The 23,315-nt window shown below is 42.0% G+C and overlaps 3 protein-coding genes across 4 annotated transcripts in view; 1 reads left to right on the forward strand and 2 right to left on the reverse strand.

Moving 5' to 3' along the window:
* Nup155 (nucleoporin 155) overlaps positions 1-10,807 on the reverse strand; it is a 58,256-nt gene extending 47,449 nt beyond the window's left edge. Inside the window, exons 1-7 of the mRNA XM_042690586.1 lie at positions 10,518-10,807; positions 7,858-7,995; positions 6,965-7,061; positions 6,225-6,295; positions 4,129-4,221; positions 2,091-2,257; positions 250-355 (exon numbers count right to left, since the gene is read on the reverse strand). Coding sequence (XP_042546520.1) covers positions 250-355; positions 2,091-2,257; positions 4,129-4,221; positions 6,225-6,295; positions 6,965-7,061; positions 7,858-7,995; positions 10,518-10,674 — 829 coding nt within the window. The 5' untranslated portion in view covers positions 10,675-10,807. The remainder of the gene's footprint in view (positions 1-249; positions 356-2,090; positions 2,258-4,128; positions 4,222-6,224; positions 6,296-6,964; positions 7,062-7,857; positions 7,996-10,517) is intronic.
* On the reverse strand, positions 8,317-8,888 carry LOC122116978 (malignant T-cell-amplified sequence 1-like). Its single transcript, XM_042690587.1, has one exon. It carries the CDS (start codon positions 8,835-8,837, stop codon positions 8,421-8,423), a length of 417 nt encoding a protein of 138 aa, XP_042546521.1. The 5' UTR covers positions 8,838-8,888; the 3' UTR covers positions 8,317-8,420.
* An 8,834-nt stretch (positions 10,808-19,641) lies between the features above and the next one.
* The window catches only part of Wdr70 (WD repeat domain 70), a 220,470-nt gene continuing 216,796 nt past the window's right edge, over positions 19,642-23,315 (forward strand). The window contains exons 1-3 of one of the 2 annotated variants that reach the window (XM_042690611.1): positions 19,642-19,744; positions 19,837-19,902; positions 22,822-22,905. In XM_042690611.1, coding sequence (XP_042546545.1) covers positions 19,720-19,744; positions 19,837-19,902; positions 22,822-22,905 — 175 coding nt within the window. In that variant the 5' untranslated portion in view covers positions 19,642-19,719. Of the gene's footprint in view, positions 19,745-19,836; positions 19,903-22,821; positions 22,906-23,315 lie in introns of those variants that run through there. The other variant, XM_042690612.1, reaches the window with a different exon arrangement.

Genomic DNA, 23,315 nt, shown 5'->3' on the forward strand with positions numbered 1-23,315 from the left:
AAAAGAAAAAAAAGAGTCTCATGGACTTTCCTGCCAAGGTTGGCATTGAACCCCAATCTTCAAATCTCAGTTTCCTGAGAAACTAGGATTACAGATGTGAGCCAGCAGAATCCAGCTACAATTACCCTGTAAGAGACCTTATGAATATATAATATATGCTATTTAATATGACAGCATTGTAATAAAGAAATCTTAAGTCAGGAATGGGCTATAAATTTGTTTCATTTGCCAAATTTGTTTCCTACTTACCATCTTCTGAGAATGTGAATTGCAGCAAGGAAGGAACAAGGAAAGAGAGTGAACTCTTTGAGTGGTTTATCTTCCTACATCTTTGGCTAAACCAACCTGCTTCTGCCTTAAAAGAAAAAGAATTTTATTAACATTTATTTAAATCCTTGTTATATTTATTTATTTAAATCTTCCAGTTGTCATTAAATACCAATGATTACAAAGTGATAGACTATTCAAAATGCCTATCAAATATTGGCAATGAAAGACTTGCAAGACATTGTTAATGAAAAGCCAATTGTGAAAATAAAATGAATAGTATAAAAATTTGAATTTACAAAAGCATACTTGCTTACTTAAATATATAAACAAATGAATGATTATCAATATTTACAAACACACAGATTTATACATGTATCATAAGCTACAATGAGATAGACTGAACTGATAATGTAGCTCAGTTACAGAGCATTCATTTAGTATGAGCCACATAAAAACACCACAAAAAAAACAAAACCAAAACCAAAAAATTCAGGGCTGGGAAGGTAGCTCAGTGGTAGAGTGCTTGCCTTGTATGCATGAGGCCCTGGGTTCGATTCCTCAGCACCACATAAGCAGTAAAAAAAAAAAGCCGGAAGTGGCACTGTGGCTCAAGTGGTAGAGCACTAGCCTTGAGCTGAAGAGCTGAGGGACAGAGCCCAGGTCCAGAGTTCAAGTCCCACAACCAACAACAAAAAAAGAAAAAGCAAAAAATTTAGGAGGCTGAGGTCTGGTTCAAAGATAACCTGGACTGACAAATCTTAGAGACTCTTATCTCCAATTAACTAGCAAAAAGCTAGAAGTGGAAGCCAGGAACTAGTGGCTCACACCTGTAATCCTAACTAACCAAGAGGCTGAGGAGATATGAGTATTAGAGTTAAAAGCCAGGCTGGGCAGGAAAGTTAGGAGCCTCTTATCTCCAATAAATCACCAAAAAAAAAAAAAAGCTGGAAGTGGAGCTGTGGCTCTGAGTGGTAGTGCACTAGCCTTGAACAAAAAATATCTAAAGCTCAGGGACAGTGACCAAGCCCTGAGTTCAAGCCTTAGGGCAGGCACAAAAAAAAGAAAAGCTACAAGTGGAGGTGTGGCTTATGTGATATAAGACTTTTACTTCAATGGAAATAGCTAAGTAAGACTGTTAGGCCCGGAGTTCAAGCCCTAGGACAGGCACAAAAAGAAAAGGTGGGTTTATTTTGCTTTTGTTGTTTTGAGATTTAAGAATAGTGATAGTTTAAATTGTGTATTCAGAACCTTTTCCATCAGAATACATTATAATACTTAGAAAACTAAAACAAAAGTCTATCTTTGCCTAGGTTAAGTGAAAGGAAAAAAGAGCCAAGTACCTGAAGTTCCTACCTGCAATTCTAGCTACTAGGAGGGCTGAGAGCCAAAGGACCAAATTCAAGGCCAGCCCATGCAGAAGAATTTTGAGATACTATACAAATAACTAGCAATAAACAGGACTAGAAGTATGGTGCAAGTGGTAGAATGCTGCTAGCCTAGCAAGAATGAGGCCTTGAGTTCAAACTCCAGCACTGCTTAAAAAAAAAAAAAAGGTGCTGGTGACTCATGCCTGTAATCCTAGCTACTCAGGAGGCTGAGACCTGAGGATTGTGGTTCCAAGCCAGCCTGGGCAAGAAAGTCAGTGAGACTCTTATCTCCAATAAACCATTGGAAAACCAGAAGTGGCGCTGTGGCTCAAGTGGTAGAGTGCTCACCTTGAGCTGAAGAGCTGAGGGACAGCGCCCAAGCCCAGAGTTCAAGCCCCACGACCGACCAAAAAAAAAAAGAAAACGAATTGTGTTTATAAATTTTGGGCTTACTTGGTATGCTACTTCATATAAACAGCCATCCTTTCCAGCCAAGAAAATTCTGCCATTATCCGTGGAGGTTATTGTCAAAAGGTAAGTATTATCCGTGGGAAGAGAATATAAAGGATCTGGAAGCAACTGCATTCCACCACACATACTGTCATTAAGAATTCCAGAACCTATTTTTAAAGAAAAAATACAAAAGTCAGTTGCTCTGCTTTTAAAAGTTTAAAATGCTCTTTCTACTATCTCTATATTTGAATTCCTGAATTCTCTCAAAAATATCTATCTACTTTTAAAACTGTATAGCACGGTAGAGAGACTCAACAAATGGGACTACCTTAAAATAAGAGGTTTCTGCACAGGTAACAACATAGCTACCAAACTAGAAAGACAGCCAACTAATTGGGAAAAAAAATATTTACCAGCAATATATCACACAAAGGCTTAATATCCATTTTATACAGGGAACTCAAGAAACTAATCCCTCACAAGTCTAACAAACCAATCATTAAATGGACAAGAGAACTAAAAAGAGACTTCTCAGAAGAAGAGATAAAAATGGCAAAGAAACACATGAGAAAATGTTCATCATCCCTGGCCATAAAGGAAATGCAAATAAAAACAACCCTGAGATACCACCTTACTCTAGTCAGAATGCAGTAAATTCACATTCTAAATTCAGCCAACAACAAATGCTGGAGGGGTGCGGAGAAAGAGGAACCCTACTGCATTGCTGGTGGGAATGTACTTTGGAAAGCAGTCTGGAGATACCTCAGAAAGCTAAATATAGACCTCCCCTCTGACCTAGCCATACTATTTCTAGGCATCTGCCATGAGCAACAGTAACCAGGATACAAGGACACATGCACCCCCATGTTCACTGCTGCACTCTTCACAATATCAAGATATGGAAACAACCCAGATGTCCCATTACAGATGAATGGATCCAAAAAATTGTGATACCTACATACAATGGATATTATACAGCCATTAGAAAGGACAAAACAATGGCATTTGCAGGGAAATGGATGGAATTAGAACAAATCATTTTGAACGAGGTAAGCCAAGATCAAAGAAATAAATGACACGTAGTCTCCCTGATATGTGGATGTTAAATCCAAAATGCAAGGAGATATGACAAAGTAAACAGGACTCAAGAAACAAAGGATTCTACTTAATTTGTCATATCTTTTCTAAATGACTCCATGTTCTTGACCACATAATGTTTTATATATATATATATATAGATAGATATAGATAGATAGATAGATGTGCACATTTGAGGAAAGCTAGGAGGAAAGCACAGAATCAGAGGGAAACGGGAAAATATACAACAGAGGGGCCCATCAGCTGCACTGGACATTGATGAAAATGAACTAAACAACTCAAGGGCAACATGGGAGGGCGGGAATGAGAGGGAATGAGAGAAGAGCTGACACTAAGCGAAAGGAAAGAAATGTACATATCACCCAATGTGGAAGAAAATAGCTGTATTGTCAAAGCTCATAGAATTCACCAACTTTATAGACCATGATAATGACTATTTGTGAAGGTTAAAATGTGTTTATGACTTTAAGTATCACTAGCTCACAATGCTGTGAAATTTGTGAAATTTATGTAATTACTTAATCTCAGTAAAAATTATTTTAAAAAAACTGTATAATACAAAACTTTTGCTACAGGGTACAGGTGGCTTAGCTGTAGAGCGTTGGGCCTCAGATATGCAAAGGTCTGAATCTGATCTCCAATACCACAAAATCAGTCAGAACCAACAGTGTGTATATGTGCATATGTGTGCATGTGTTTTCTACCAGGGATATAGTTCAACAGTAGTATACTCGTCTAACATGTGTAAGACCTGAGACCTGACATATAGAACCCCAAAAAAGTACCCTAAATCATTAAATTTTGGTAGAGTCTGAGAATTTGGTAGAAATAATGATTAACTTAGCCATTGGAACTCAATACTTTAGATTTACTTTTAATTATAATGCTAACTGGCCAATATGTGGTTATTTTGAAAAATACAACATGTAGGTTGCCATACCTGTTTGCAAATTAGCATAGCTGAGTCCAAGAATCACTATATCCACAGGGGTCGCCAATACTAAGAGGTACCGTACATGAGGTTGAAAAATGCCTAAGGCAAACACATGGGAAAAATTACTTTCTGAAAAGCAGCCAGCATTTGGGCATGGTTTTATCATCAAACTACTAACGACACTTTATGAAATGCCTAAGTCTAGATAAGTCATTCTAATATTAAACTACCACTGTCTGACCATTTAAGTAAACAGTAGCAAAAATAACCACCATTAAGAAATAATCAGTTCAGGGCTGGGAAGGTGGCTCAGTGGTAGAGCGCTTGCCTTGCATGCCTGAGGCCCGGGGTTCGATTCCTCAGCACCACATAAGGAGAAAAAGCCGGAAGTGGCGCTATAACTCCAGTGGTAGAGCGCTAGCCTTGAGCTGAAGAGCTGAGGGACAGTGCCCAGGCCCAGAGTTCAGGCCCCATGACCAGCCAAAAAAAAAAAAAAAAAAGAAAGAAAAGAAATAATCAGTTCAGCCGGGCGCCTGTGGCTCATGCCTGTAATCCTAGCTGTAATCTCAGGAGGCTGAGATCTGAGGATCAAGGTTCAAAGCCAGCCCAGGCAGGAAAGTCTGTGAAACTCTTATCTGCAATAAACCACTCGAAAACCAGAAGTGGTGCTGTGGCTCACATGGTAGAATACTTGCCTTGAGCTGAAGAGTGCAAGGACAGCGCCCAAGTCCAGAGTTCAAGCCCCACAACCCACCAAAAAAAAAAAAAAAAAAAGAAAGAAATAAGCAGTTCAACATTTAATTACTTAAAATCTGTTTTACAATACAAAATTCATTAATTTTATTAAAATAGTTGCATTTGTACATCTGTGCTCAGGAGCATTATTCACAATCTCTTTATAGATGACTAAAACAATGTGGCATATCCATGTATAGGAATATTATTCTGTCCTAAAAGAGTAAGTGTTCATTGGGTGCTTGTGGCTCACGCCTATAATCTGAGAATCTGAGGATTGTAGTTCAAAGCCAGCTTAGGCAGGAAAGATCATGAGACTCTTATCTACAATTAACTAGTAAGAAAAAGCTGGAAGTGGCTCAAATGGTAGATGCTAGCCTTGAGTAAAAGAAGCAGAGGGACAGTGGCCAGGCCCTGAATGTAAGCCCTAGGACTGGCAAAAAAAAAAAAAAAAAAGTAATTTCTCAGCCAATGGCTGGTGGGTCATGCCTGTAATCCTAGTTACTAAGAAGACAGAGATCTAAGGATTGCAGTTAAAAGCCAGCCCAGGTAGGGAAGTCCATGAGACTCTTATCTCCAATTTTCTCCAGAAAAAACAGAAGTGGTGCTGTGGCCAAGTGGTAGACTGCTAGCCTTGAGCAAAAAGAGTTCAGGGACAGTACCCAGGCCCCAAACTCAAGCCCCACAACTGTCACAAAAAAAAAAAAAAAAATTTTATTTAGGACTGGACATGAGATGAATTTTTTTTCTTATTGCCTCATGTAGTAAGGAGTATTCAAAAATGTATTTCAAATTAAACCAATTCATTCTTCTTGTCAGTAACTCTAGATCTGGCATTATAAAGTTGATGCTATAAGTTAAACAGTGCTTGTATCTCCTCTAGGGCTTATTCTGAATGCTGTTCTCACATCCATGTGCTATCAAGACTAACAAAATGCAAAGATACAGACTTTAGATAGATTAAGAACAAGCATTAAAAAAGAACAAAAATAAATTTAAGAATTATATACAGAGAGATGGGTAACAATGTCAGAAAAAAATTATATACAATAAAAAGACAAATACATCATTACTGAGAATAGTTAAGTGTTCCTAATCATTTTATATATTTCTTACAATTCAGAATAAAACTTTAATGTGACCTTGACCATGTAATTGTAACTCCTCTGTATGGTATTCTCACAATAAAAAAAAAAATTAAAAAAAAAGAAACTCATTGGAAAAAAAATAAAAAATAAATAAATAAAATGTAAAAAAACTTTAATGGGAAACTCAACTACTTAACATGTATTACTATTCAGTTCTGAAACATTTTGGAGTCTCTGTGTATAGAAAATTAATTTCATCCTTGTATTTTTATTTCTTACCAGCTTTTGGTTTCACAAGCCCCACAGCAAGAATAGTCTCACTAAGTCCGTCAAAATAGGCAAGATCTCCTCTGTCAGTAATAGAAGAAAAGTATTTTATACATGTAAAGACAGGTCTTATTATGCTTTTTATTAATTGTACCTAGATATAGGATATAATGAAAACTATGATGCAAACTAAACTAGCTGAGGACTAAGACCCAGGAACACAGGCTTACTTAAGTCTAAACATGAATGAGAAAGAACAACAGGTAAAGCTGTACCACATGCCAAATGTCTCTACTACCTAGGCTATGAGCACAATGACAACCAAGTAACATCATCCAATTGCTGGAGCACTGGAGCAAGAGTGTAAATTAATGACCTTGAAAGAGAGATCTCCAAAGAGCTCTGTTGCTCTTTTTGCTATATGAAGATAAATGAGCTCTCAATAGACAGCATGTCTGTCAGTGTCTTGATCTTAGATTCTGAACCTTCAGAGATGTGAAAAGTGAATTTCTATGATTCATAAGTTGTCAAGTCCCTATTTTATGGGAGCAGATTTCACTAAGACATAATAAATAAAATTTTTGGACTGCTTGTTCCATCTAGGCAGGACTATTCTTATTCAGAACTACTTCTAGCAGAGCAGTGTGAAATATAGGATGGGAAAATAGTATTTGTGAAATGAATGTAACTCAAGGGTACTCAAGGAACACTAACTGCAGGAAGCAATAAAAATTATATAAATTCAGACGTACCCATCCTCATAGTTCCACATAAATATGTCACTGTCAATTGTAAGCCAAGCTCTGCTGATGGGAGGGAAAACACCCATCATGCAGTTACATTGCATATCTGAGGTAGTATACATGTAAGGTAGAATTTTTCTTAAATTTGTTTCAGTAGCTTTTGACTTAAAAGAATTGTTAAGAATTAAAAAGTAATAATAAACTGGGAGCTGGAAGTATAGCCAATGGTAAAAGTCTTGGCTAGCATACATAAGACCCTGGATTAGGCCCCTTGAATAATTGTCTAATTATGTAGCTGGGAGTATGTCTATGTGCGACTATGACTTGTTCACTCTATAACAATAATAGTAATAAAATTAGCTGGGCACCAGTATGAGGATCGCAGTTTGAGGCAAGCCTAGGCATCAAAGTCTGTGAGACTTTTTTTTTTGACAGTTCTGTGGCTTGAACTCATGCCTGGACACTGTCCCTGTCCCTGAGCTTCTTTTGCTCAAAGCTAGCATTCTATCACTTGAGCCACAGCACCATTTACATCTTTTTCTCTTTCGTGGTACTGATATAAATAGAACCCAGGGCTTCATGCATGCTAGGCAAGCACTCTACCAGTAAGCCACATTCTTAGCCGTGTGAGACTCTTATCTCTGATTAACCACGAGAAAATTGGAAGTGGCACTGTGGCTCAAAGTGGGAGAGTGAAAAAGCTCAGGAACAGCACCCAAGCCCCGAGTTTAAGCCCCATAATCCACAAAAAAAAAAAAAAAAGAAGAAACTACTCAGGTATTAAATTTATCTTAAATAAGACTCATGTGAATTATAGACATTAATTAAACAGAAACAATATTTATGATAAAATACCAATTTTTAACATTTATCAAATAGTTAAGTACAAAGTAGTAGGATACGGCCAAACTGTTCAACAAGTTCTGGTGGGAGAGGAACTCTTCGGATAGAGCTGATCTCTGGAAGGTTGGGTACTGACAGCAAACCAGGACCTTGTAAAGGATAATCCATATCTGACATGCCAGAAACAGTGGGATTGCCTACAAAAAGCAAGCATACATTTAAAATCATCAACTGTATTTAGAGAAGCATTTTAAGCCACAGGCACAAAAATAAATATTTAAAATTTGCACATGTGATAGTCCTAAAACTATAAACAGAATAAAGGAGCTCCAGTCTGACTTTAAGTGCTCTGAGAAATGTCATTATTAAGAAGGGAACAGTTAGCCAGGCACTGGTGGCTCATGCCTGTAATCCTAGCTACTCAGGAGGCTGAGATCTGAGGATCATGGTTCAAAGCCAGCCCAGGCAGGAAAGTTCATGAGACTCTTTTTTTTAGAATCTGTAGAATTTATTCATCACAATCAGTTGTTTGATTCATGCTATTCATTGAATTCATCACACAGACACAAACACAGATACTGCACAATATCCATATTTAGCCCAAGTGCCTTCCTTCTAAGGCTTATTTATATGTTTTCATATGCCACAGCCCATCATTTAAATAATGGATATTTTCAATGCCAATTCCTTTGTTGACTTTCTCAATATCTTCTGCAGACATCTTCATAACTCCAACACATAAAGCATGCTGTTTTCCTTCTGCCATGATTGCAACAATGGTATCTACTGCAGCAGGGTAAAGCTTAGCTACAGGAGAACTTAAGCCTGGACACATGGTATTTGCTCCACTGAGTACAAATTTGATGGCTCCTTTGTCAACCTGCTGGTGTGGCAGGATAAAAGGATATTTGTGAAGTAACCTTAGGGTTGGATAAAAAGGCCCTTCTCTTTGTCTAAAAAACAGTAATTCTCCATTTACTGTTAGGATTTCTATATGTTTATGGCATCGAACAATTTTGACAGGATCTTTCTTAGGCATGATTTGATTAAGCCATGGCTCAGTACCTGGAAACTGCTCTATCAATTGGTTCTTTTTTTTTTTTTTTTTTTTTGGGGGGGGGGGGGGGGGTCCGGTCATGAGACCTGAACTCTGGGCACTGTCCCTCAGCTCTTCAGCTCAAGGCTAGCACTCTACCACTTGAGCCACAGTGCCACTTCCGGCTTTTTTTCTTTTTGCTTATGTGGTGCTGAGGAATAGAACCCAGGGCCTCAGGCATGCAAGGCAAGCGCTCTACCACTGAGCCACCTTCCCAGCCCCTAAAAAAAGGCAAATTTTGGGTATTTCATTTAAACCTAAAAAAATTTTAATGGAATATTGCACATGGAAGTAGAAACACAAAGGGTGCAATTAGTAACTTGAGTGAGGATGGAAATGATTAAGGAAACTTTCAGAAAACCTAAAGGATTTTCACTCAGAGTCTGGGAAAATTTGTCAGGCAGAGAAGTACATGCTAGAAATGATAAGCAGGGGCTTCTTTCAGAACACATGCTAAATTCAATATAAGAAAACCAAAGGGGGCTGGGAAGGTGGCTCAGTGGTAGAGTACTTGCCTTGCATGCATGGGGCCCTGGGTTTGATTCCTCAGCACCACATAAACAGAAAAGGCTGGAAGTGGCGCTGTGGCTCAAGTGGTAGAGTGCTAGCCTTGATCTGAAGAGCTCAGGGACAGTGCCCAGGCCCTAGAGTTCAAGCCCCACGACCGACAAAAAAGAAAGAAAGAAAACCAAAGGATTGAGGACATAAGAGAAGGAAGAGATTAGCTCTAAGAGAAAGTGTGTAAGAAGAGATTATATACTTAAGAACAGAACCAAAATATATCGACTTTTTTTCAAATTTAGAGGGCAAAGTGAGATGACAGTTGCTAATGAACAAACAGACTTTTACAGAGCAAGCCAACTTGTAAGCAGCTGTCAGGTGCAAATATCTTTATTTCTACCATTTCTGCTGTAGTTTCTTAACGAATTATTAGTGTTCTTCTTAATTTCCATTGTACAGATTATCCTGTCCTTTGGTTCCTGCTAAACAGAAATAGCATCTATATCTCTTATACCTTTCTCTGATTTCCATCTCATAAAAGATTCAGTCTCTAGCAAAGAATGCAAATCCTTTAGCCTCGAGGAATTGTTTATAGTCTAAAACCTTCGAAGGAATTACTTCGCAGTCACCGGGTCTTTCGTTAACACAATCACTTTACCCTCTCTGTACTTATTTCTCCGTTCTCTTCCCTTATTCCACTAGATTATGTTAACACCTCTCAGAATCTTCTACATATAATACTGTCTACATATAACAAACCTTATCTTCGAGAAAACATGGGAGATTTTCAAATTAACTTCGCTTGCTATTTGATGTTACTCAAGCACTAACATAACAATGTGCGGAGACATGACCAGTACTTGGCAGCAGCAAGAGAGGCTCATGAGGGTTAGATTTTGGCCTCTTTGTTGCTCCGAGAATCTGTTCAAAAAGATGAAAATGCGCATGGGGGAGGGGGAAGCGAAAGGAGCTGTTTGTTGTTCTTTGAAATGCAACGAACTGCGCTCTCCGTCTCAGAAGGTTCCGGGGGTCAACTCTGGGGATAAAGACCAATTTGAAAAATCAGGCCAGAATCCTTTCGGCCGAGCAAGTAGGGGCACCCAACGGGCACCGATCACTCACTTGGGGCAGGCACCGTCAGCAGCTCCGAAAGGTCCGGGTACATGCGGTCTTCTTGCAACTGACGATCGATCAGCCGCCCGGCATTTTCCAGAGCTTCCTGCAGAGACGCGGCCGATGTAGAGGCTGTCATTGCTGCGCCCAGCAAAGACGACGGCATCTCCGAAGTCGGAGACCCTGGAGTCTGGAAATAATTGAAAGGCAAGGAGAAAAGTGAGAAAGCCCAAGTCGCTAGCTCAAACCCGCGGCCTAGGGCGCGCGCGCGCCAAACGAGCGTCCCGGCGCCTCGTCAAGACGCACTTCCGGCTCCCGGGTCTGAGGACGGGAAGCCGCCGTTTTGCTAGCGGGAAAGCGGAAGTTGTTGAGGCTCTGGACGTTAGGGGTGGGGCGAAGCTGGAGGTGAGGCTTGGTGGGCGGGGAACCGGGGAGGTAGTCGTGGGAAGGATGGAAGGGGTGGAAAAGGAAGGGTAAGGAAGGCTAGGGAGATTAGGAGATGCGGGGGAAGCTAAGGGATAGGATGGACGGTAGGCAGGACCGGAGGGCGGGAAGGGAAGAGAACCCGGGAGGTGGGGGTGAGGGAGTGTGGCAGGTTCTGGAAGGTTTTCGCACGTGCTGGCCCTGGGCCCCGAGCTTCCCAAGTTAGAATTCCACAACTCCCAGCTGTTGAGCCAGAGTACGTACGTCGGTTACCTTGGTCCTCTTAGCTTCACTGTGTGTGTGCGCGCGTGTGCGTGTGTGTGTGTGTGTGTGTGCGCGCGCGCGTGTGCGTGTGTGTGGTGTGTGTGTGTGTGCGCGCGCGTGTGCGTGTGTGTGCGCTCGTTCCACGTGCACTGTTCCCCCAGCCCTTTTGGTATTCTAAAATTTCTGCGTAGTTAGTTAGGATCTGGTAGCTTACTTATGACATACAGGTTACAAGTGAACAGTGGAATAAGTTAAAATTTACTAGGCTTTCTTTACATATTGCTGTTGGCTTTGTAAACTATTACTGTGAAATATTAAGTGTTTAATGCAGTATTCGCTGCATACAGATGAATTACTTCATACTTTTCCTGTTTCATTGCACAGAGGCCAGACTTCTGTTTCATTTTTGTGTATTTACTTTGTGTCAAACACACTGCCATAAAGCCTGTTGCTGAGACTATCAAACTAATACAAAAGTTCCTCTCAAGGTAGCGAACAAGTAAAACAAATGTATCACTAGGACCTGGCATAAGAATGTAAGCCTGTGGCAGCATGGGAATTGGAGGCTTGCCTGGACTACATTGTGTGGACATATCTCAAAAATAAAGGGAACATTTTTTAAATAAAAGGTAACACTATGTATTTTTACTTGTTTTTGCCACTACTGGATTTGAATGGAGGAATTTATGCTTGTTCTTCTTGACACTGCACCAAAACTTTATAAGTGATAGTTTCTTTTTGTTGTTGTTTTTTTTTAAGACAAGATCTCTGTAGCTCAATAGGTCTCCAAGAAAATTTTCCTGCCCCCATATTCTGATCGTTAGGATTAGAAGCATGCACCACTATACCAAGTTCACAAGTGGTAGTTTTTTAAAGTTAATTACACCATGGAATTCAAAACATCAGATTTTTTTCCCTTGTTGAAGTATTATTTAGAAAATAGATTGAGGCCGGGTGCTGGTGGCTCACGCCTGTAATCCTAGCTACTCAGGAGGCTGAGATCTGAGGATCGCGGATCAAAGCCAGCCCGGGCAGGAGAGACCGTGAGACTCCTATCTCCAATAAACCACCAGAAAACCAGAAGTGGCGCTGTAGCTCAAGTGGTAGAGTGCTAGCCTTGAGCTGGGACAGTGCCTAGGCCCAGAGTTCAAGCCCCACGACCGACAAAAAAAAAAAAGAAAATAGATTGAGCTCAAGGGCACTCAAGTAGGTCTGCAGGCCATGTAACAAGAAACACACAGTGTTTCTATGTTTTGATTATTGAATAAATCCCCTTCACATCCCCCCCAAAGCTATTATGAAATTGTTTCATATGCACACAAACAGATCAAACCAAGGGCCTTGTCAATGCTAGTAAACATTATACAACTAAAATATTTCCTCCCTCCCAACCCTTATTAGTTTACTTTTTTGTACTTTATCAAATTGAAATCCATCTTGTTCTTTGACTCAAGTCTTTTATTCTTGCATGGTTCTGTAACAATATCTTGATCATTTGGGAGATCAAGTTTACTGAGCTATATATAACTTCCAATCTTGACATTTTATCAGGCAATAGAAAAAATATACCATAAATATCACTACCTACATCATTGAGATTTTTTTTAAGTATTGGAAGACTTTATGGTAGGCATTACAAGTTTTCAAAGTTAATGTATTTTCCCCCTTCTTTTTGTGGCTTTACTGAAACTTGAACTCAGGGTCATTTGCTCTTGCTTGGCTTTTTCATTCAAGGCTGGCACTACCACCTGTACCACAGCTCCACTCTGTCTTTTTGTTGGATAATTGGAGATAAGAGTTTCTGGGTTTCTCTTCTAGGCTGGCTTTGACTCTCCATCCTCAGATCTCAGATTCCTGAGTGGTTGGGGTTAGAGAACAGAAAATTGGGAATCTGGCTTCCAAGTTTTTCTTGAAAACTATCTTCTGCCACAACTTGATGCTTTCCTAAAAGTGATAAAATGTCCTCAGATCTCAACTTCTTGAGTAGCTAAAGTTTTTCTATTGATTTTCAAAAATCAGAATATATATGTGTGTGTGTCAGAAATTTGTAAGCCAACATTACAGGTAAAATATTTTTTTCATGAAAAATCTAATCCAGATTATAAGTGCCTTTTTTAAAATGACGACAATAGTTTGATATAAATCAGAAGTACTTTATCTGATTTGGAAATATAAGAAAAAAAGTATGTGTATGTCTCAGAAAGTATTTTGCCTCATGAATATCAGACAAATTTGAATGGTAAATATTTAATAAAAATGGAGCTTTATTAAAACTTTCTTAAGAAAAACATTTTCTTGTGGAGGATATATAAGTGATTGCTGTGACTACTACATTTTGCTTGTAATTGCCTTGATTTATGATGAGGCTTTAGCAGTTTTACCCACTGTTGAAATGATTAATTGGAAGGCTACTAGACGGAGGCATGTCCAGTGCTATGGGTTCTTGCATAAGCAAACCAAAACTCAATTCAGTGTAATCATACTCTACTCCAGGCAGGAACTGCCTTAAACTTGACGAATCAAACTGCCAGCTAACTTTTAAAAACTTTTCACTAAAATGTTCCAAACAAGGTACTGTTCCACTTTAATGAAATATTTTCATTCATTTTCATTTTTATCCTAAAATACCTTTCATATTCCTTGGAAGAAACCCTTAATAGTTTGTGGACTGGTGCTGCCCAATACTTGAAAACACCGTTTGCATAGATAAACGAATACTTTGATGTGCCTCATTGGAGTATTTAATGTATTTTATCTTTTAAACATCCTTAACATCAGCATTGCTTTGTTAATGTAATAACCCATGGAGGCCCGATAATCAGCATGACCCGGTGGCTGGGCCTGCTGGAGGCCAGGGGCAAGGAAAGGGAGGGGCAAGGAAAGGGAGGTTCGGCATTGGAGAGTCTCACTGCTCCACAGACTGGGCCACCAGACAGAAGGACACTGAAAGGCTGATGTCAATGCCCACAGAAAGGGGCGGGGCACGCCACCGTTAGGGGGCAGGGTGTGATGCTGGAGGGGTTGGGGCGTTGAGCCCCACATGCTGAGCTGCCTAATGGGATTGGCCAGGGAGAAGCTTGGGGGTGGAGCATAAATGACTGTTTGAAACCATTAGTGGGGGAGGGGTGCAGCCTATCTAGGTATTTATATGCTGCATGTTAGGAAGCCCAGAGGTGGTTAGTGGGGAAACCACTAGTCTTGTGGAAGGAAGGGTGAGCAAAGAGAGTAGTAGGACTGGAGGGAGAGAGGGCAGGAGGGGAAAGCCTGCTGGAGCTGAGCAGGGCAGGGCAGGCCTGTGGATGGCAGGGCAAGCCTTGAGAGGCCATTTGGGGCCTCTTCGAGGGGCCATTTGGGGCTGCTGGAGTAAGCCATTTGGGGCCTCCTCGAGGGGCCATTGGGACCTCCCTCTAGAGAGGCCTGTGGAGAGGCTCCTCCTGGAGCAGAGCAGAACAGGCCTGTGGAGAGTGGAGAGGCCTACAGAGAAGGAGAAAGGGAAAAAAAGGAAAAGCCTTCTCTTTTGGAGCTTTGGAGGTCAGAGGTTTAGAGGTTTGCAGATCGACTAATTTGGTGGTTTGTAGACCAGTTAATAAAGGTGGGGGGAGACTGGGTCTGCCTATTGGAGGCTTGGAAGTTTGGTGGTTGAGGCTGCTCTTGGTTCTGGGTATCTAGCCTAGGACAAGTCCTGCGACCTCAGGATCCCTTTCTGGTGTAAATAGTGTAAATAAACTTTTTGTCCACCTTTTACTATGCTTTGATGGATTGTTTCGCTCTTCTGAGGTAGTAAGTTTAACATCAGTGCAAGTATTCCAAGTGAAAAAAATGATTTCTTAGTATAATTTTGAAAATAGGGCTGGGAAGGTGGCTCAGTGATAGAGCGCTTGCCTTGCATGCATGAGGCCCTGGGTTCGATTCCTCAGCACCACATAAGCGAAAGAAAAGAGCCGGAGGTGGTGCTGTGGCTCAAGTGGTAGAGCACTAGCCTTGAGCTGAAGAGCTGAAGGACAGCACCCAGGCCCAGAGTTCAGGCCCACAACCGGACCCAAAAAAATTTTTTTTGATCTGATTGGCACCCTTAATGAGAATCACATAATGAGAACCACTCAAGTGGCTCAAGTGGCTTTCTACATTTTGATTACTGAATGAATTCACTTCCTGTTCAAGAATACTGAAGTTTCCCTGGTATACTTACTTCCCAAGTATTATGAAAATGTGTCATATACAAATAGAAAAATAATGTGAAGTAGAAATTGTCATGTTTATTATCAAGAAGCATGTCTATTATCAAGAACAAATGTCTTATCTTGCCCAAGTAAATGTAACTCCTCTGTACGGTATTCTCACAATAAAAGAAAAATGTCTTGGTAGTTTTTTTTTTTGAATATTTATGGTAGTTTATTCTTACTGGTTGATATTTTCCTACCTCCCCCCAGTACTTTGTAGTGCAAAAAGTTAATTATTTACATGTTCTGTAATCCTCCCTACTCAAGACTGCTTTGAAGCCAGACCGGGCAAGAAAGTCCAGGTGACTATTATCTCAGTTAACCACCAAGCAGCCAGAAAATACTGTGGCTCAAGTGGTAAAGAATTAGTCTTGAGCACAACAGCTCAGGGACAGCGCCTAAACCCTGAGTTCAAACCCACTGACAGGCAGAAAGAAAACTAATGTATTATCTCAAGATTTATCTACAACTTTTGACCATTGAAGAGATTAAATAAATGTGAGCTTTAGGCCATGGAGTAGATAAGCTGTGTTTATAAAGTTCTGTTCCCATACCTGCTTATTTATACTCATGTAAGAGCTATTGGTATTAATAGTTGGGTAAATGTGAAATGAATTAGACTTAATTATTAAGGTATACATTGACTTTTTGGGGGGGTACAGTCGTGGGGCCCAAACTCTGGGCCTGGGCGCTGTCCCTCAGCTCTTCAGTTCAAGGCTAGCGCTCTACCGCTTGAGCCACAGCACCACTTCCGGCTTTTTTTCTTTTTGCTTATGTGGTGCCTAGGAATCAAACCCAGGGCCTCAGGCATGCCACTTTCCCAGCCCTACATTGACTTTTGTGGTTAATCTCTTGAGATGAAATCAAACTTTGTTGTCTGAAAACAGCATATTGCACATAAGTAACTTTTTACCTTTAAAATTGCTTTCCTTCTTTGATTCACTCATTTAAGGAAGACTGATATGTAGCCAAACATTTTGCTATTGAAGTGACTTAGTCAAATAGAAGGGGACCTAACTTAGTTGGAGAAAAGTCTGTACATATTTACTAGAATAAATGAAGTTTACTATGACACGAGTGATTAGTAGGGTAAAATCAAGAAAATAGAGATTGGTGAAGAGATGTTTCAGTATACCAATGTCTAAAGCAGCTTAAGGTAAGAAAAGGCTGGTATTGTAGAGAATAAAAAGATAAAACCATAAAAGGTTTGGAAGTTATGCTAATAGTTTTGTTTTTTGTTTGTAGTTTTGATGCTTGGGATTCAACAGAGTTGTATTCATGCGGGTGGCTTCAAACTTTGATCCTTAGATCTCAGTCTCCTGAGACTTATGACCTCCAGAGAGAGAGACAATCCACTGAGGCACAGACAGTGAAAAGTGGACAAAAGTTTAGTTACACAAATACACCAGAAAGAGGTCTTGAGACTACCTTGTCCTGGGCTAGATACCCAGAACCAAGAGCAGCCTCAACCACCGAACCTCCAAGCCTGCAATAGGCAGTCCGGACCCCCTGACCTTTAGTAGTTGGTCTGTAAACCATCAGCTAGTCGGTCTGCAAACCTCCAAACCTCTGACCTCCAAAGCTCCAAAGTCCAAGGGGAAGGCTTTTTCCCTTTCTTCCCTTCCTCTTCTTCTGCAGGCCTTTCCACTCTCCACAGGTCTGCTCTGCTCTGGGAGGATGGTCCCAAATGGCCTCCAGAGGAGGCCCCGGATGACCTCCAAAGGAGGCCCCAAATGGCCCCTCGAGGAGGCCCCGAATGGCTTCCTCTCGAGGCTTGCCCTGTCCTCCACAGGCCTCCCTGGCAGGCTTTCCCTCCTGCCGACTCTTCTTCCACTCCTACTACTCTCCTTCCTCGGCATTAACTCCGCACTAACCTCCCTCCAACCTCCCCTCAGGACTCCCAGTCACCTCCAGACTGTTTTCCTCAGGACTGCTCCTGGTATCCTGGTCTCCTCCAGTCTCCTCCGGACTCCCCCCTCCTCAGGAGTCCAGGTGTCCTCCGGACTCGCTCTCCTCCCTCCCGACTGTTTTCCCCCTAACCTCTCCTAACCTCCCCTCAGGACTAGGTTTTTCTCCTACTCTCCCCGGGCCTCTGAGCAGGCCACTATATATGCCCTGACAGGCTGCACCCCTCCCCCACTAATGGTTTCAAACCCCCATTCATGCTCCTCCCCCAAGCTGCTCCTGTCCAATCCCAATAGGCAGCTAACCATGTGGGGCTCAACACCCCCCCTCCAATAGCACACCCCGCCCCTTTCCGTGGCACGGCACGCCCCTCTGGAGGTGCCCCATGAGGTCTGTCCTGTGGACCTTCTGTGGAGGGCTGAGGCTCGCCTCTTGATGCCACGGCCCCTCCAGCAGGCCTGGGGCCCCGTGGATTATTACACTGATAGCTACGATTACACGCATGAGCCACTGGCACCAGGACATAGGTTGCTAGTTTTCCTAAGTTCACAAAGGATATGCCTAATGTCGGTGGCTCACTCCTATAATTCTAGCAACTCGGGAGTCTGAGATCTGAAGATTGTGGTTTGAAATCAGGCAGGCCTGGCAGGAAAGCCCATGAATCTCTTATCACCATTTAACCAGCAAAATGCCAGAAGTGGATTTGTGGCTCAAGTAACTGTGCCAGCCTTGAGTGAAAAAGCAGGATGGTGCTCAGGCATGGAATTCAAGCCCCAGTACTCGCACAAATTGGGACCTCCAAAGCTGGAGACAATCCATCGAGGCACGGTTAAAGAGAGAAAAAATTTTATTCACACTATTACACCAGAAGGGGGGCCTGCAGCTACCTTGTCCTGGGCTAGATTCCCAGAACCAAGAGCAGCCTCCACCACGGGACCGTTATCAGTCGGTCTGCAAACCTCCAACCCCAGACCTCCAAAGCTCAAAGCTCCAAACCTCCGAAGGGGAAGGCTTTTCCTTCCTTTCTTTCCTTCTTCTCTGCAGGCTTCTCCACTTTCCACAGGCCTGCCCTGCTCTGCTCCCGCAGGCTTTCCCCTCCTGCTCTCTCTGTCTCTCCACTCCCCTTTGCCTACATACAGGCTGCGGCCCTCCCACACTCCAATGGGACTAACGGTTTTATCTGTCTAAACGGTTTCCAACTGCCATTTATGTCCCTCCCCCAAGCTGTCCATTGTCCAATCACTTCTGGACCACTTGCCATGTGGGGCTCGACGCCCCACCCCCTCCAGCAGCACACCCCGCCCCCTTTCCGAGGCATGCTCTGCCCCTCCAGGGCACACCTGGTGGGACCATTTCAGCCTCTTGATGCTCCGCTGTCCCCTCTTCCCCCCCAAGCGGGCCGGGCCACCGGGCCAAGCTGATTATCAGGGCCCCCCTGCTTATTACAGCACACACAGACACATACAAATCAAAACCAGCATAAACTGGAATTGTAGTAGATCTGTGAATTAAATGTTTTGGATATTTTGCTGTACAAACTGATTGCTAAGTCAGTGGCCATCTTTAGTTATTGGCAGGTGCTACTGAGAGTTTTATGACTAGTAGCTTGGCTACTCAGGTCTTTTTGGTTTCCTCCTGAGAGTGCTGGAGATTCTCAAAATCTCCTCCTTAAAATATACTCAATAAAGAAGTGGTGCTGTGTCTCAAATGGTAGAGCACTAACCTGGAGCTGAAGAGCTGAGGGACAGCGCCCAAGCCCAGAGTTCAAGCCCCAAGACTGACAAAAACCAAAACCGAAACCGAAAAAAAACCAAAACCCACATACTTATGGCTGGGAATGTGTCTTACTGGTAGAGTGTTTGCCTAGGATGCATGAAGCTCTGTGTTCCATTCCTCAGTACCCATAAACAGAGAAAGCCCAAAGTGGAGCTGTTCCTCAAGTGGTAGAGTGCTAGTCTTGTGCAAAAGAAGCTCAGACAGTGCGTAGGCTCTGAATTCAAGCCCCAGGACTGGCAAAACCAAACCAAACCAAAAAAAGCTCAATAAGTAGACACTGTGGGAATGTCATTATAAAGAAGGACAAAAAGGGAAAAATCTCTTTAGAATTGTAGAACTATCGCCTTGGCAGAGAAAGTTCCTTAAAAACGCAAGGATTTAGAGAAAATGCAGTTTAGTTTTCTCTCTACTGGATTGAATTGGGAGGCCTGGGCGGCCTCGCCAGCACTTCCCCGCCTAACCGGTAGGGCGGCGCCCTTCCGGAAGCCTCAGTTTCTTTCGCGGAGGGCGCCGTTCTTGGCGGGACGCCGACGTTCGGCGGCGACACTTCCGTTCAGGTTTGCCGGGAAGCTGAAGCTGTGGTGTGGACTGCTTTTGCCGGGCGTTCCGCACTCCCGAGAGTCATGGAGCCGCCGGCGTCCGGCGAAGGTAAGTTCTCCTTGAGGTGAGCCCCGCGGGCGGGCCGTGCGTGGCGGAGCCGAGACGCCGCACTAACGGATGCTCTTTCCTTGTCTTGACAGTGCCGGGTTCGGACGCGTCGGGGCCCGACCCGCAGCTGGCCGTCACCATGGGCTTCACGGGGTTCGGTGAGTGGTGGACCCTTTGGCGAGGTTTAGGCGCCGCATCGCGCTAGCTGCGCGTAAACCTTGTAGTTCTTACCTGCAGTGCCTATCTGTTGAAGCCAGTTCACTTAGGGGACACTTTGAGACCAGGATTGATTGCTTTGAGTCCTCGAAGAGGTGGTCCTTTTGCTACAAATGATCCCTGGAGGGAGAAGAGAGGGGGAAGGGGGAAGAAGGAGGGAGATGGGAGATGGAGAAGCCAAGAGAAGGAATCTGTCTCTGTGCTCAATGCGGTTTGTTACAGGGTGAGGTATTTTTCTTTCTGGCTGTCTCTTAGCGCCTTAGGATACTTGGATTACTCTCATCTTCCCTCCTTCAGTTTCAAACCAACTGAGCTGCCTTAAATCGTTCTCATGCTCTGAATCTGTGTGACTTCTGCTATAATAAGTTCTCTGATTAGAATGGGCCAACTAATGTAGTCTTCATATTTTAAACTACAAAGTCCCTGTTCCATGTAGTGGAACTTTTTATTTTTTCAGGCCTCAGGCCTTAAGGTAGGGATATCCTCTGTTCTGCTTAGTTAAGGTACTAGGGTTGTTTAAAGGGGTGAGGATTTAGATAAATTAGAAAAGGTTAAGAAGGTTGATTGGGAAAAAAAGGAAGTTCGTTGGTCACTGGAACAGTTTAAGCACTACTAATTAAACATTATAAATTTGGGATTGGGAATGTGGCTTAGTGGTAGCATGCTTAACTAGCATGCATAAAGCCCTGGGTTCAATTTCTCTGTACCACATAAACAGAAAAGGCTGGAAGTGGTGCTGTGGCTCAATTGGTAGAGTGCTAGCCTTGAGCAAAAGAAGCTCAGAGACAGTGCCCAGGCCCTGAATTCAAGACCCAGGATTGGCAAAAATAAAAAAATCTGATATGTAATTTTTTTCCCCCTTCGGTTGTGGGGCTTGAACTCTGGACCTGGGTGCTATCCCAGACCTCTTCAGCTTAAGGTGAGAGCTCTACCACTTGAGCCACAGCGCCACTTCCGGCTTTCTGGTGGTTAATTGGAGATAAGAGTCTCATATACACTCCTGCCGGGGCTGGTTTTGATGGGGATCCTCAGATCTCAGCCTCCTGAGTAGCTAAGATTACAGGCAGCCACCAGTGCTGGGCTTGAATTTGTAACTTTGAGTGACTCAAAAAGTTTTGAATTTCAGACAGCTATGTACCATTCTGGTATCAAACTCAGGGGCCTGAGGCAAGGTTGTTGTGAGTACACAGCCATCCTGGGCCTCATAGCAAAATGATTGTCTTAAAAACAAAAAAGTTAGAAATGTTAGAATTTATAGGTAGAAACTTCTTGAATAGAGTCCCAGGGGCACAACAGCTAGGATGAGAATTGACAAGTAAGTGAGTTCTCATCAAAATGAGTTCTGCACAGTTAAGGACATAATTACTAAACTAGAAAGACAGCCAAACAACTGAAAAGGATCTTTACCAGCAATGTATTAGACAAAAGCCTAATATCCAATACTTACAAGGAGCTCAAGAAACTAACCCTTTCCAAACCTAATAGACCAATCACTAAATAGACAAGGGAGCTAAAGAGACACTTCTTAGAAGAGGAGGTAAGAATGGCAAAGAAACACATAAGGAAATGCCCATCATCCCTAGCCATAAAGGAAATGTAAATCAAAACAATTCTGAGATTCCATCTCATCCCAGTAAGATTGGCCAACGTTGTGAATTCAAACAAGAACAAATGTTGGTGGTGATGTGGGAAAAAAGGAACCCTACTGCTGTGGGAATATAAACTAGTCTAATCATTCTAGAAAACGTCTGGAGGTTCCTCAATAAATGAAACATAGACCTTCCCTGTGACCCAGCCATACCATTCCTGGGTATCTACCCTGAACATCATGAGCCAGGATATAATAAGGAAACCTGCACATCTATGTTCATTGCTACACTGTTCACAATAGCCAAGATATGGAAACAGCCCAGATGCCCCACAATAGATGAGTGGATCCAAAAAATGTGGTACCTGTATACAATGGAATTTTATACATCCATTTGGAAGAAAAAAATGCCATTTGCAGGGAAATGGATGGAACTAGAACAAATCATGAGGTAAGCCAAGCTCAGAGAGACAAACAGCACATGTTCTCTCTGATAACGTGGAAGTTAGATCTAAAATGCACCGGGATATGACAAATTACACAGGATTCTAGATACACACAATGAGACCAATAGAGGATACTCTTAGGAGAGAAACACAAAGGCACAATGCCTAAATGCCTCTTCAGATTTATATAAAGTAATATATATATCTATATATATATCTATATATATAAAATGAATTCCAAGATACAGAAATAAAAGACTTTTTTTTTTTTTTAGTTTTTGATGATTCTGTCTTTACCTTTTGTCTGGTGTATTCACATCTTTAGAAGAGTGGGGTGGAGGGCACAGAACTCAAGGGAAAAAGGGTGAAAATGGGCAGCAATGGAGCTTACTGGATATAGGAGGGAGAGACTGAGAGAATGAGGGAATAGAAGACACTATGAAAGGAAGTGTAGTCACTACCTGACTCATGTAATTCTAATCCATCTGTACATCACCTCTATAATAACAATAAATTAATTAAAAATTTTGGATTTTAGTAAAAAAAATCTGTGTAAATATTCCCAAATGCAAACATTTCTGAAATCTGCTTGTTTTGGTATTAAGCATTTTGGGTAAGGAATATTCAGCCAATACTTAGTAATGAAAATGTCATAAAAATTCTCTGTAATCTCTGCTTTCTTCCTTAGTATTTTATGATTATATTGAAGAATGTTATAAAATTGGCAAATGGAGTAGTCTTACATTAGTTGTTAAGTATTGCATATCTAAAGATTTTTGTCAGCTTTTTCTAAGATAACCATAGTCTACCACTTCTTCCTATTTTAGGGAAAAAAGCTCGCACATTTGACTTGGAAGCAATGTTTGAGCAAACTCGAAGAACAGCTGTGGAAAGAAGTCGGAAAACATTGGGTAAGATTTTTTTTTTTAAACTTAAGTATGTGTAAAGTTTACAGAGGCATGTTGACAGTTACAAGCCAGAAAAACATTTTTCAAAATTGGTAAAAGATCATATGTGCTGGTTCCAGTTGAAGCAGATATTGAGGATTTAAAAAAAAAATCCTGGGGCTGGGAAGGTGGCTCAGTGGTAGAGTGCTTGCCTTGCATGCATGAGGCCTTGGGTTTGATTCCCCAGCACCACATAAGCAAAAAGAAAAAAGCTGGAAGTGGCGCTTTGGCTCAAGTGGTAGAGCTCTAGCCTTAAGCTGAAGAGCTGAGGGACAGCGCCCAGGCCCATAGTTCAGGCCCCACGACCGGACCCAAAAAAAAAAAATCCTAAAATTTGTATATACGTAGGATAAGACTTATATAGAGTGTCCTGT

The sequence above is a fragment of the Dipodomys spectabilis genome, unplaced genomic scaffold, assembly GCF_019054845.1.
Source record: "Dipodomys spectabilis isolate Male_0828 unplaced genomic scaffold, ASM1905484v1 ptg000138l, whole genome shotgun sequence".
Lineage (NCBI taxonomy): Eukaryota > Metazoa > Chordata > Mammalia > Rodentia > Heteromyidae > Dipodomys > Dipodomys spectabilis.

Bases quoted from the DNA above. Each gene is read 5' to 3' on its own strand.
- LOC122116978 (XM_042690587.1), bottom strand. From the start codon at position 8,837: ATGCCTAAGAAAGATCCTGTCAAAATTGTTCGATGCCATAAACATATA.